Source organism: Osmerus mordax, chromosome 12 (genome assembly GCF_038355195.1).
Source record: "Osmerus mordax isolate fOsmMor3 chromosome 12, fOsmMor3.pri, whole genome shotgun sequence".
Classification (NCBI taxonomy): Eukaryota; Metazoa; Chordata; class Actinopteri; order Osmeriformes; family Osmeridae; genus Osmerus; species Osmerus mordax.
In genome coordinates this window covers 4,916,750-4,931,405 of record NC_090061.1, presented here as the reverse complement: position 1 = coordinate 4,931,405, position 14,656 = coordinate 4,916,750, and the positions used below count along the sequence as shown (strand labels likewise).

At 38.8% G+C, this 14,656-nt stretch overlaps 1 protein-coding gene across 5 annotated transcripts in view; it reads right to left on the bottom strand.

Annotated features, from left to right (window-relative positions):
• glra1 (glycine receptor, alpha 1) overlaps positions 1-14,656 on the bottom strand; it is a 31,274-nt gene that overhangs the window by 9,612 nt on the left and 7,006 nt on the right. For 3 of the 5 annotated variants that reach the window (XM_067247511.1, XM_067247513.1, XM_067247515.1), the window contains 5 exons: positions 11,020-11,058; positions 4,863-4,930; positions 1,835-2,058; positions 1,338-1,420; positions 1,063-1,200 (listed from right to left, as the gene is read on the bottom strand). In XM_067247511.1, coding sequence (XP_067103612.1) covers positions 1,063-1,200; positions 1,338-1,420; positions 1,835-2,058; positions 4,863-4,930; positions 11,020-11,058 — 552 coding nt within the window. The remainder of the gene's footprint in view (positions 1-1,062; positions 1,201-1,337; positions 1,421-1,834; positions 2,059-4,862; positions 4,931-11,019; positions 11,059-14,656) is intronic. The other 2 variants (XM_067247512.1, XM_067247514.1) reach the window with 1 other exon arrangement.

The following is a 14,656-nucleotide window of genomic DNA, read 5'->3' as shown; positions in this document are numbered from 1 at the left end:
ATGGCAGGAGAGAGAGGAGACCCTAAGGGGATTTCACTTGTGTTCACCAACACAGGGGAAGGGAAAAGAAAAAGAAATAGGATAAGAAATTAAGAGGCAGACATTTCTTTTCGAAAAAGAGGGAGAGAGAGAGATAAAGAGAAGGGATCAGAGGCAGCACAGTCAAGAACGGCTCTCTGGCCACATGCTTAGATGGGCTCCAGTCGTCTGTGCAAGGTTTGAACCTGACCACTGTTCAGGGTGTGCATGTGTGTACGCGTGTTCAGGGCGGGCATGTGGACGCGTGTGTTCATGGGGGTTCATCACGCCCATCTGGCAGCTGTAGTCAGCCGTGTCAAGGCTGCTAGACTGGGGAGGGAGCCTTACACACACAGACACTATGCATCTTTCCACCTGTCTGCTGGAAGTGTCACCCTGCTTTTGAATGATGGCACAGTCTCTCAAATAATCAGGGAGATGGAGTGCCACAACATTTAGTCTGAAGAGGAGCGGCACAAGAAAAGAATTGAACGTCGTCTCAACAAACCCACTAACTCAATCCAGTACAATAAATGAACCTACAGTATTCCACACTCTTTTGTGTTCACCTTCCCACGTTTTGCAGTTGAAACTACATACGTTTCCACACTGTTTCTTTTTTTCTGTTTCATCTGGAGTGTGATGATTTCAGACTGGCTGGCTTGACTGGACAGATGGTGTACAGCTAAATGAAAAAGACCATGAGGGACAAATGGAGCATAGCCACTGTCCTTCCTCTACTGATTTTTCCATCCTCCATTCTCTCAATATTCAAGGGTTGCATGTTATTAAAATGCCCTCCGTAAAGCCACTTCTTTGCTGGTAACCATCAATAACAGCCAAATTAGTGACCCAGCATATCTGCCATGTATTTTAAATGAAAATTACGTGGATGGCGAAAGAAAGATGGCGAGAGTTAGAGAAAGGGATAAAAAGAGAAAGAATAGTGGGAGCACAGTGGAACGATGGACAGACACATAAATCATTTGACGGAAAAAACAAACGTCATAAGCAAAAGAGATAGAAACGAGTGCTAAAACCAACCTGTGTTGTAGTGCTTTGTGCAGTACCGCAGGTCTTTCTCCTCTTTCAGTAAGAACTGAGGCAGCGTAAGCCCGTCAGCCACCTGCACGGCTCCCTTCTCATCCCACTCAAATATCAGGTCATTCATTGTATATCCGACTGAAAAGAAGGTAGATGGGATTAAAATAAGACCGCTCACATACTTTCATGTATGTGACAAACAACCTGAGAGACATCCATAAATCCATAATCGCCACAGAATACGAAATAAATCGTTCTTCTGGATGTGTACTTACAGCTCTCCAGCTGCATAATACAGGTCTGTACATCCATTGGGAAATTCTTCAGGTCCATAGGACAGGCAAGGATCAGTGTTATCCTGTGACAAATACAAATAACCGTGACCCGTTATAATAACACAGCTAGTGGGCTAAACAATAACATGATATAATAATAAGATAACATCACACCATATTGCTAAAATTGCTATTTTGCTTCAGAAACATGCAGTGGTATACATTTTGTTGCTTAGCAATATGAGGGTTTAGTTTAAATGAATTACAATGGATATTTCCCAATGCAACCACAAAAGTTCAAAGTTGCCACACAGTCGAACTCCAAATAAATGACCTACATCTTGAGATACTGTCACTGAACGGCTTCACTCCCATTTTCGAATTGAGCCCCACCACACTGCAACAATATCTCACTACATTCCAACCCTTATCCTGTGTTCATCCACACATCCAATCAGAAAATACAAAGAAAAAGGCAACATCAGGAAATAGGATACCTTATACTATACAGAACATTGCCATTTTTAGAAATCCGAAGCAACTTGTTGTCGGTGGTGACCTCGTGGAAGTTGGCTCCTTTCTCGTTGGCAAAGAACAGATCAGGTTTCCAGATGGAGTCCAACATGGAGGGGTCCAGATCCAGGCTGTCATCAGGGTACTCACTATAGGCCAGGCGCGGATCATTCCACTGTTGCCTCAGGAAGATGTTCACTCTGTAATCCTGGGGGAGAGAATCGATCAAAACAAGTTAAGTGTTTGACTTTGTTTCGGCGGATTTTAACTGTGAACCCAAAATCTGACATGAATAAATTATAAACCATCAACATTTCAAATAATGGATTTTTTTGTTAAATGTGTTTGCTGAATACAGAGGCAGCAATGGTGGTGAACTAGCAGCTGCTAGGCACAGCTTCGATCAGGTACAAATTGCATGTATTGTAGGGGGGTGGGTCAGACGGCTGAGCTGTTAGGGAATCGGGCTATTAAGCAGAATGTTGCCGGTTTGATTCCCAGCCTTGCAAAATGACGTTGTGTCCTTGGGCAAGGCACTTAACCCTACTTGCCTCGGGGGGTGACAATGTAAATGTAGAATGGCAAAAGGCAAAAGGCAACTGGTATCACATCTCCAGTGCTAACCAACTCTGCCCTTAAGCAAATAACTGAAATCCTAGATTTTCAAGGGTCAACGCATAGCATCTGACCCTGCACTACCGCTTGCATTGTAATGCCTTTACCACCCCAATGTTGGTCCTGCTGTAAAGCGTGTGTAGTAAATACGCTTTTATCTGTTTAGTTTATGCTGTGCGTGCCCCTTTCAAGACTCTGGGCCTAACTAGTCCTGACCAGAACCGGTTTGTCCCCACAGCCTGTGCCACATTCCTGCTGTTCTCAGTCAACTATCCATCTGGAGACACTGGTTCACGTTTAAGGGTGCTTAGACCTTTCCAAAATACAGATAGATCCCCTACATAATTAGTGATGTTGTGATGGTACTAATAAGATGTTGTGATGGTACTAATATGAACTAAGTTCATATTTCCACTGTCTGTTTACCTAAATACATTCACAGTTGCTCTGGAGAAGAAACAGAAACTTTGCTAATCTTTATTTTATCAGATGACTAGGACAAATCTGTCTGTCTTCCAAATAGTTCCTCAACAAATTGTACAACCATTGCGTGGTTAAATGTAGCACATTCAAGAAAAGGGAGTTCCAACCCCAAATAGACACACAGAGACCAACACCTTAAATAAAACCAAGTGTTTTTTTTCTCTCAACTTCAACTGTGTACTGCATTTTAATATCTTCAGATACAGTTTTTTGTAAAAACAAAAAAACCTTTATGTATAACCCTATACTGGAATGTTATAGGAAGATTTCATATACTGTATTTAACAACTTCATAGGACCTTTAATGAGGAAGATATGAACAGTCATCAGTCTGGTGCTTCAGAATATAAAGGTCCCTCTGTAAAAATGAAAATAGAGCTACAGCAGTGGCATTTAGCCACAAGATTCCACATTAATTGTCAATTATTCTACAATACAGATCCACAGTTCTGTTATTCCTTAATGGTCATTAAACTGTTGGAGCAGCAATGCATCATAGAATAACATATCAGGCCTGCCAGAGTGCAGCAGGTGACATTTAGAATGGCAATCAGCCACAATATTAGATGGACATTTGTTGAGCAATCAGGCAAACCCACAAGATGACCTGTTTATAACTACATTATTTCGGGGACTCAAATTCAAGACCACTCGTACTGTATGTAATGTCTGTCCTTCTGTTTTTATATTTATCTTAGCATAGCATAAAATGTTCCCTTGTCAACTGGTCGCAGCATCTTAAAGACCAATGAATAATCAGTTCAAAGTAAAAATGATTAAAAGATTATTATCTTATAAGTTGTAACTACAGTATGATTCATTCACTGCATATTTATTAACACACTTACCCTGTGTAAAAAGAGAAAGTTTAGGCATGCAACAGATACAATTATATTCATCAGTGTAACCCAAGGCGCACTAATACCAATATGTCAAGAGTGTAATTAATATTGACTAGGTGCACTCTCTCTAATATCCACACGCATCAGATCCAAGCCCATGGCACACTACAGAGTTCTCTACCCATGTTTTTTTCAGCAAGAATGTGACATTTGCACGGTATCTTGCATACGTTTCGTATATATGTGTTCGGTAGAACGTTTGACCAAGGCCTAACTCTTCTTAAGGTTTATTTTCTCTACTCTTTATCCTTACAGTAGAAACAGAAGAGTCATGACAACTAATTAGATAGCCAATGGCCAGTCTCCTGAGGATGATACTTTTAAAGCAGGGTAAACAATTAGGACAGAAAGGGGACCAGGGGACCACGGGGACAGGAGCCGGTCCCTCACAGAGAAGCCCAGTCTGTTGGATCATTATGGCATGAGCCATTGTTCCTCCGACCGCAGCCTTTTAAAGCACTAAAGATTTATTGATGTCTTTCTCTACTTCTTTCCTCCTCCTTTCCTTTCTATGTTTCACCAATTGGCCTTCACAGAATAGGGAGTGAGACCGCTGCGGAATGCGAATCAATTCCACTGGCACTGGAGGAGGAAAAGAGTGGAAAATCTAGCATTTGTTCTGCATAAGCAAGTTCTGCAGCTCACAGCAGTTTAAAGGCTAGCCTCACATGGGGATCTGGCGTGTAGAAGAGGACAGACGTGAGCATATTGTTGGTATTTTTTTCCTGCCCTAAACTTTAAACCATTTCAACATTGACTTGGCATAAGCGAGACATTTGCGAGACATTTGATAGCATATTGAATTTAGGTTTTGAATGAACCCAGTGAACCACTGAAAGTGTATATACTCAACATTTGTGGTTCAATTCTGGTTTTCTTTTCTTTTTTTTTGCAGACCACAAATTAGGGACATCATAATTTCAAAGATGTTTTTTTTCTGTAAATAATTATTAATAATTTAGCCATACTGGTATCTAACAGCATAAACAAATTAAAAATACAAATAACTTACCATTGTTGTTTCAGCAATAGATCCAAAACTGTTAATAAAAATGTTGCAAGTTACGTTTACAGGTGGACCTGTGAATGAAAAGGCAAAAAAAGATATATATTTTTTTAGTATTTTCACACAAAATGTGTGTCCTGCGCATGTCTAGATAGAACTTTAAAGCCGGTACACAATCTATGAAAAGTTATTTTCTAAATAACATCATAAGAGACATATCCAAGGTTTCTTTCAAAGAACAGTGTCAAGGTTAGAACAAATTGCATTATTTTGCATTGAATGTACATTTAAGTCCAAACTACCTGGTTGTACGAACACAAATAAGATTACCCTAAAAATATGGACGTGAGGTCTGGAAGGTCAGGACGTGTATAAAATACAATATTATCCGACTTAACATTGGAAACTGTCCTAACCATACTGGGCACCAGTTGAAATGGGCACTAGGATAACCCTATTTTACATAGAAAATGTTTTAGATGAAGAAAGAACTATAAATATGTCCATCTATCAATAGTAAAAGCATACATATTAAGTCATTTAGTCATTTAGCAGACGCTCTTATCCAGAGCGACTTACAGTAAGTAAATGCATTTGTGTCACTGGTGCAATACACAAGAAAATGAACTATAAGAACACTATTGATATGTTTTTGTGACAGTTCTATTGCAAGCAAAAATAGTTGTATCCTTAAATTAAGAAGAAATTCTAACATAAAAACTATATTGAAAAACAACTGAAACGATAAACACTGTTCACAATTAAAAAACTGTTAATCCGTTGCAATTTTTTGTGAACTACAGAAAGCTGTCGCAAGTATCCTCAATTTATTTAATATTCTACAGAAATACGGTATATTCTATCTGTCCATGTAGCTGTAGTTCATGTCATACATTGTGTTGTCATTCAAGGTCATAAGTTGCCTGTTTAAACACAAACAGTCCCATGTTTAATGTTCTGTCCTTCTAATTCAGATAGCTCGAGGCAATAATGAACAGAGGGCTCTGGATTATTCTGATGGCCAATTACTCCTCCTGTCAAAGTCTCACAGTTGCTGGAGGCACGGGAGAGGAAGATCATCTGAGATTCAGATGAAATACACACACGTCGCACGCACACACACACAAACACACAGACAAACACAAACACACACACACACACACTGACACCTAGTTAGTTAACCCATGAAGTAAGAAAGCCTCATTGTGGTAGTGGTGCACTGTGGAAAAAACAAACAATTTAGAATCCCCTTGAGTTGAATGTGACATACTGAAAAGATTAAAAATAAATCCATAGCAATAGTTTGCACGCAAATAGGGTAAAGAAGAATAAATAACTGAATCCACGTCACATTAATCAGGTCCGTTACAGTTTGCCTTCATAGCATGAACACATAACAATGGTCAGGAGTGACAAATACTTCAATCATCATGAAATGGAAAACATATCGCAAATGTTTTCTGTGAATGGTTTCCAGCAGAGCTGGTTTATACTGTTCTACTTAAGGCCCTGCCATGCTGTGGTCTCTCTTCACTGCAGAGGAAGTGGATGTAATCATTTGTCTTCTCCTGACATTCCTTGCAGTTTGTGACGTAAAGCTTGGGTAAATCTAATGTCCTGCTCCTTGTTTCCTCCTCCACACTTCAGTTCCTAGCCCTCCAATGAAGGAAGATGGAGACAAAAACAGAGACGGAAAGAGGAAGAGAGAGAGACAGAGAGAAAGAGAGAGAGAGAGAGGAATTGAGGGGGAGAAAGAGAGGGAGAGAGAGAGAAGAAGAGACAAGAGCGATGAGGGGGGCTGAAAACAGCAGTTAATTAACTGTCAAGCAAGGCAGGGTGACTCATACTGTAGCCCAGAATTATTTCCTTTACTGTGTTTGTGCCAAACAGTCTGAGCCCTGCAAAGAAGGCAGCCAGTATGTGTGTTTGTGTAGGTGTGTGTGTACGTGTGTGAATGTGTGGTAAGCTCTGCAACAACTTTGTCTCCACAGAGTTGTCTGCCCATCAGAACCTCGTTTCTTTACCCAACCTTCTCGCTCATTAAAAAACAAGTGACAACAGCCATAAACTGTGATAAAACGCCCCCACCCCCTGACTCGGTTAGACCACAACATAAGTTACTAGTGTGTCCCCTGTGGGCACCTATCCGCAGTCGGAATCCCAATACGACTTATCAGCAGTATATTTTCCAATTTACAGTTTGCACCCACCTTGGTGACACCTTTCATTATTTGTTTACTCTAATTGCTGACTGACCACAAACTGATCCTGAAGAAATTAGTCCCGTCTCCTGTAACAGTGTGACATCAGATCTGGTCGTGAATTTATATACTACTTAATCAATCAGCTGAAAGGAGAGAGAATTACATTCAGACAGAATGATGAAACCAATAAGTCAGGAGTGTCTTAGACAGTCTCTCTGGTCAGAGAGGTGCATACATATCAAGAAAAAAATAAGAATGTTCAAAAGATATAAAAAAGATAGTAAAACTGTGTTTCCTATGTCACAAGGTTAAACAGTTAAGTCTGCCCTGATAGTAGTTTAAGTGAAATCATGTAATGTACATTTTTAAAAATGCACTAGCAAAGTCTAGGAGTCAAAATGGGAACTATACTGGACCACCACTTCCCAATCGTGCTGTCTTCAGCAAAACAAAGGCTATTAAATATTTATATTGCTTAGTCTGTATCCTAGAAGATGTCTGCAAAGCAATTCAATTTTTTATTGATGTAATTCATATACTACACATTATGAAAAGAACTGAAGCAGAACCCATTTTGTTCAGAGAATAGGCAGAGCAGATCAGAAAGATACGTATATAGAAAGAAAGATAACTTACATTTTAAATGTGTGTTTTATTTATGAAGAACTTTCAGAAAAAAAGATAGAAGAGCTGTAGGTTGTTTTAATAATGTCCAAAATCTGAATCAACAGGAGAGTGATTCAAGATGCAAGATGAAATTCCAGATTCCATGAAATCCTTGCAATATGTTGTGTAAACATTCTTTGCTCATATCACTTATAAAAAAAGGAGATGTAGATTGTTTGTTATGTATCATCACATTAAGAATCTTGGATTTAAGACACTGTATGACACACATACAGTAATTCTTGCATATTTATGTGGTGGTTAGGCTACATGAGATTTTTATTTTAACAGCGTTTTACTGCAAAAGAAACAATTTCGTTTGCGTTTTAATTGGACTGCAACTTGAGAAATAGAGGTTTCTCTAAGGTAGATATGTTCTCATCCATCATGTTTTCACAGAGGGAACTTGGGAGAAACATTATTTCCCCAAACACTTAGTGGGTGAAAAATACCAATATTACACTTTCTTTTCTCCTCTGCACTACTGTAATGCCAGAGGGAATCTAGGATTAATTAGACGGTGAAATGTATTCAAATTCAGGGTTGGGAAAAGGGTGGATGGGTGGAGAGATGGAGGGAAAAACGATAAAGATTTGGGCATGTGTGTATATGTTCATATGTGTACTGTATGTTTCTGTGTTTTTTGTGTCTGTCTGTGTTTTTGTGTGTACTGTATGTTTTTGTGTGTGTGCATTACCAACAGGTGTTATATCTGCCTTGCTATGGTACTGTTACTGTAGATTCTTAGAACCAGTGACTGTGTTTTGTCGCATGCCTATAATTAATGACAGCCAACTAAATCACCACATAGCTTTCTTGAGCCAGAGGCGAGCAGTGAGTGATGGGAAGACATGGCAGCCTAGGAAGGGTGTGAGTCCAGAATGACATAAATCGACTTCAGGTCCGTGGTGTAGGTACAGCAAATAAAGAATAGTTTACTGAATTACCAATGCATCGATGGTGTGTCTATCCTCAAATTGATCGATCCACAATTTCGCATTAGAAGTCTGTTGTTATGCCCGACCTTTTGTGTCGTTGTTTTGTATGATCATGAGAGGAATGATGTATGTCATGAGAAGGGGGATGGGCTTTCCTGATATGTTGAGTCGTACAGTATCAGTCATCTGGCGGAGTAATCAACTGAGTAGACTCTACTCAGGCGCAGTAGAGGGAAATAAAATGAGGCTGCGGTTGACTGCTAGCTCGATCAATCCAGCTACTATTGAGCTCTTCTAATGATTTCATATCGATGCCACATAAAAACCATAACCTGACCACTCAAACGCAGATCTATGCAACAATAATTCTCCACAACATCCATTTGTCCAAATTTTTATGTAAAACACAGTACATATCTAGAATAAATTTGATGAAGCATCCCCTCTAAAGGCCTATTGGACACAACCTTTGTCGAGACAGAATTGTAATCTCTGATCAGTGTCATAAGTAGTGTTATTTGTTCTAATATATTTCCTTTTTTATAAATTAATTGCTGTATGTGATTGAAAAATTGAGTATTCAGACCCGTTTACTTTTTTCACATTGTGGTGTGTCATAGACTTAACATTCAAAGGAAAATAAATAAATAATAATTCTAAGAAAAAAACTATACGAAAAAAAAAAAAAAGATTGATCTAAATGTATGTTTTTTCATGAACCAAAACAAGTCAGTAATCAGACCCCTTGCTATGTTACTCTACTCTACTCTACTATGTATTTAGGTTTTGCTCCTCCATGAGATTGGAGTTAAGTTGTGGTAATTTTTGTTATAAAACTGGCAAAAAACAGCTATCGCTTATCATCTGATCTGCAAATCCCTGGGATGTACGTGTATTATGTGTACACCAATGGTAAAAAATATTTGAATCTCTAACTTGAAAGGATTCCAATACTGTCTGAAGACACTGTATTCAATATAGATAGAAGTACAGCACTACATAAACACAACCAGACAGTAGTGTAGTGTAGAGGTAACATCCACTTATTATATTGCCTTGCATTAATCAACAGAAAACCTCAGTGAAGACAGTTCATGTGTTATGTGATATGAACACCCTCTAATAAACAATGCTGGTGCTCTAATCAAAATCCACTAGTGGGCCAGTCAAGTGCTGATACGTCAAGCATAGACCTGCAAATCTGCTGAACCAGCTCCCTTGCCTTCTACACGCTGAAGTTCCCTTAATATGGCTAAACAAAAGTAGCTTAGCTCAGTGCATTACACACAGAATGATTACAGTGTTTCATTTAGGAGCAAGGATATACTGCGGATTTCAAACCAATGTGTTTGGGGTCAATAACCAGCTTGACAAGAAAATAAGGTTCAAGTATCCTTTCAAGCGTGTTGAGTGTGCAGCTATTCAGAGCAACAACATCTTCCTCTTGGTTGGTCTTTACCAATAGAGTAGATCAAAATCAAAGGTCCATGTCTGGAGCAAGTCAACCTCTTTGTTGACACACGCATGCGCACACACACATATACACACACTCTATTTATGGAAATACAACTGCCAACTGGACAACTGTATTCACAGAAGAGTATAAAGAAAATCTCAGGATACAACTTCATTGTTTCTTTACACTGTACAATCAGCGCTTGTAGTAATAGATGACAGAATTCCGTTTAAATTATACAGCTGTTAAATTGAGGTATGGAACTGGAGAAACAGATTTCAATTCTGAGAGAAATTAATGCAGTCCATGATTTGGTTCAAGTTTAAAAGTTTAAACCAGTCTAACTACAGTAGTGAAGTTACGCAACACCGTACACAACGGTTTGACAAGTTACAAAAATCCTTGTCCTGCACAGTATACAATCTATCTTATTAGAAATAAGGTCAGTTAATAATAGGGTGCTTCAGGAACACATAAAGCAGTCAGTGGAATTACAGTAATTATAATCACTTCAATAGGATAATATACTATCTATGTGTTTGAGAATCAGACAATATAACATTTGCATCTCTACGTAACTGTACAAATGTAAGTGGTAAAATCACCTCTTCACAGTGAGATTTACCTTATACTTTAAACAAAACAAAAAAAACACTGTCAAGGGAAATGTCAACATAAAATATACATTAAAGTATATTAAATGTGACATTGGAGAAAGGTTTTGGTCTACTTGCTCTGTGGCCAGCTGTTTACCAACCTCCAAGTGGAAACCATAGGGACATATACATTGCACAGTAATTACGTAATTTTGAGTTCAAGCATGAGCTTTTAATATCTTTATTATCAGAACCTGCCGGACGAAGCATACTGTATCCCCAGGATGATAAAAAAGAAAGTACCTTTCTTGTGTGTAGCTTCTGATTTGGTGCCTTGTGGGTCTAATGAAAAAAAGATTAGGATTAACACATCATATTCTAACAGCAGAGAACTACTACAGAACATGTTGTTTTACCTCATGAAGGCAAACAACAATGAAAACATTAACACGGCTTATTTATCTTAATATCACACTGGTGCCAACACTTCAGCAAAGTGAGTGTGTGGCGGGCAGGGGAAGACTGGAGGGGCCAACATACTGAAGGCAAGAGCAGGAAGGGGGGATGCACTGGTTTGTAATCAATCAATGCCATAGCGGGCAGGAGAGGAAAGGCAATGCACGGAGATGAGAGGAGTGGGGGATAGGGTGCAATGCAGTTCTCTTCACAAGAGGCAAAGGTGGGTTAGCAAAATGCACTAAAGAGATGCAATACATCGGAGAGAACAGGGGGAAAATGCAAAGACTACATGTCAAACCGGCTTCGCTTAGTTTGATTTGCCTCATTTGGTCCTAAATTGCACATTTATAATTTTGCAAACTGGTCTGTGGTTTAATTGTTCTTTAAAAATAGATTCAAATGGTATGTGTGTAGTGAATTAGATCTCTGTCTGCATTTCTATGTCTGTGTAGAACCACCTTCCTCTGGGCTACATAATTAGGCTTTAGGAAATACATTTTGCCTACCAAACCATTTTATCTACCCACATAGTGAACCAACTTCAGGAAGTCAGTAATGTAAAAAGACTGAGTTTGAGAAAAGTCACAGTTTCACACTGAACTTTTTAAAGCCTTGTTGGAAAAACTGTTTTCATACCTAGCCCCTGAAAAATATAAATTGTATAAAAGATTCACAAAATAAGCTAAGTTACTGTCTCAGACCTATGCTGTTTAATTAAATAATTAATCTAAAAATCCTTTACATTTTTGCATATTCATTCACATTTGTTTTCCTATACTGCTTATCCAGATCAAACATCTGTAATATGATCTCTTTATCAGATCAAATATAGCCAACTTCATTATAATAACTTAATTTGGCTACATGTATTTACTTATTTATTAATTTACTTCAAATGGAAATTAACAGTCCAAAAACACGACTGGGCAACTGATTTTCTGAGCTTGACAACTGACACTGTGTGAAGTACTAGCCTATAGAAGTTTGGCTGCAACATTACAATCTGTGTCGTCAGAGGAGAAAATATCTATTAAGATACATGGAAAGCATTCAGCATGACCATTAACTGTAACAGACAGGTAGCAAAACTATATAATCTCACTGTATCCATACAAGAGACATTTCCTTCCTTTGCTACACACAGCAATTTCTCTGTGTCAAATTAAACTTCATGCTAATCCTTCGGGCTAGGAATCTGTTTGAAATCTGAAAACCTGCACAGAACATCAGACTGGCACTTCGATTGTTTCCTTTGTTAGAGGCTATATTCCCATAAATGGTTTAGTACTACTACTGTGTAAAATCAATTCTCCGTGCGTCATATATGTATAGCAAGAATCTGTCGACTATATAATCGTGTGACAATCTACAATAGAATTTTAAATGTACTTTCAGGCCTAACCCATATGCACAAAAGGAGCTCCCAAATTAAATGTGTACTTAGAAAACGGTCACAGTAAACTATTCTTATAACCAACATATTTGGTTCACAGGATAGGTTTGTCTACACTCAATACATTTTAAATCTAATAAGTCACCACACAAACATGTTTAGTTTACTTTATGGTTCTACATCATTTCCGGAACATTCGATTAGCTAAGCTTAAGGATGTATTTTTGACCGTTATTTAATATCATCCCATTTTCTACCTCTCCTATCCAAGATACTGGATGGAGAAAAGATCAAGGGCGAACCACCATCCTGTTCATAACAAGAATGCCTAATGTAAAAATGAGAGCACAGTTTGACTTTAGAATGGTGTGGGTGATATTCAGCTCAGTGTCATTTCAAAGATGTGGACATAGCCTTATACTTTTGGCTGACTTTTATGCTATCCATTTAATATTCTGCTTTGTCCTTGTGGTCCAGGAGCCGCTTGACATAATCAATATTTTGACATAACTCAGAGCTAAGTCACCTTTCCTGCAACATAAATATTCTGTGTGTTCAGTGCCTCACATCCAAATATCTGATAAAAAATGATTCCAGTAAAAACACACAGTGGAGTTCAACATGCTAAATCTAGTTAAACACTTAAAAACGTCTTAAATTGAGATGGACTTTCTGTGTTTCTGTCTGCGGGATCTGTCAAATTCAGCAAATCCATCCAGATGGTTCACATCTGCATTTGTAGATGAGCCCTGCACCCCACCTCCACCCACTCACCCTGCTCCCATGAATCCTATTAAAGTGCCGTTAAACAAGTGCTGATAATACCAAATGAACGTCAAGCTCCACCAGCTAATAATGATTCACCTCTAAAGGCTAACATTGATAAGAAAGATGCAGAGAAAGACAGAGGGAGAGAGAGAGAGAGGATACTGTGCGCAGTAACAGATATGTCATACTAAGAAGAGGTAATACAAGAGAAGCCAAACAGTAAATATACGGCAGCAAACTGTATATTTACACATGTACATTAGGTATTGTTAAAAAAAGACAGTTCAAAAATAAGAGTCTCATTCGCTCAAAAGCACATTGACAGTTGTTTCATTAAGGTTTACACTGATCATCACTGTAATTCAGACTGGCAAGTGACTTTCAAGAAGAGCAAGTGACTGAGGCAGCGAAAGAGCACAACAGCGCAGGCGGTGGTAGCGGTGGCTCTAACTAGCAATGTATTTTTGGTAGAATCTGCACCACTTCATGATTGTTGGGCCGGCTGCTTTTCAGTGTGACTGATGAGGAGGGACAAGGTTATAGCGGAGAGCCGAGTCACAGCTGCAGTCTGCACCATTCATCACTATAGGCCATAGATTAGAGGCCTGCTGCAACTATCCTGCCTGTCCCTCTACAGGGAAAGGGAGCTGGCTGGCTACCCGCTCTTCAAGCTCTGTGACCACAGAATTCCAATTTGTTTCACATATCACTGTGATCTGTAAACAAGCCCTGCATACAAAGGAGGTGCTGGAGTGTTGGGATGGGGGGGGATGAGGGTAAGGCATAGTAATGATTCTGTCTACCTTAACCTTCACCATTGTTTGAAGAGAGACCAAAAATTAAGCACGATGAATATACGTAAAAGAAAATTTGTGGATCTTACATGGGATGTCCAAAATGGATCGGATTGTTTTCTTTTCGAACCAATAGAGAAATTAGCTGAATCAATTCAAAGGATTTCCCACAGCCAGCCCCAGTCATGATCAGTGTAATTCCCTATCATGCCGGCACATTCGTAGCTTCAGGCACTTTTCATCTCTTCTCTTTCCTGTTTCCCCACTGTTGCTGTGTCATTAAATTAGCAGGGTTGGTGGTAATTTGATGAGGTGTGCTTCCCAGCAAGAGCTCAAAACTACAAAACATTCTATTCTAACATTCCATATTTTCTAAAGGTTATACGGAACACTCCAGTTCTTAACATTCCGTTGTAACACTTCCATCACTCCAATGGGATTTCAATTAGATCTATCATTCCATGTTCTAATATTTGTTCTAATATTCAATAACTTGTAAAGCTACACCCAACTGTATTCCAGTCTG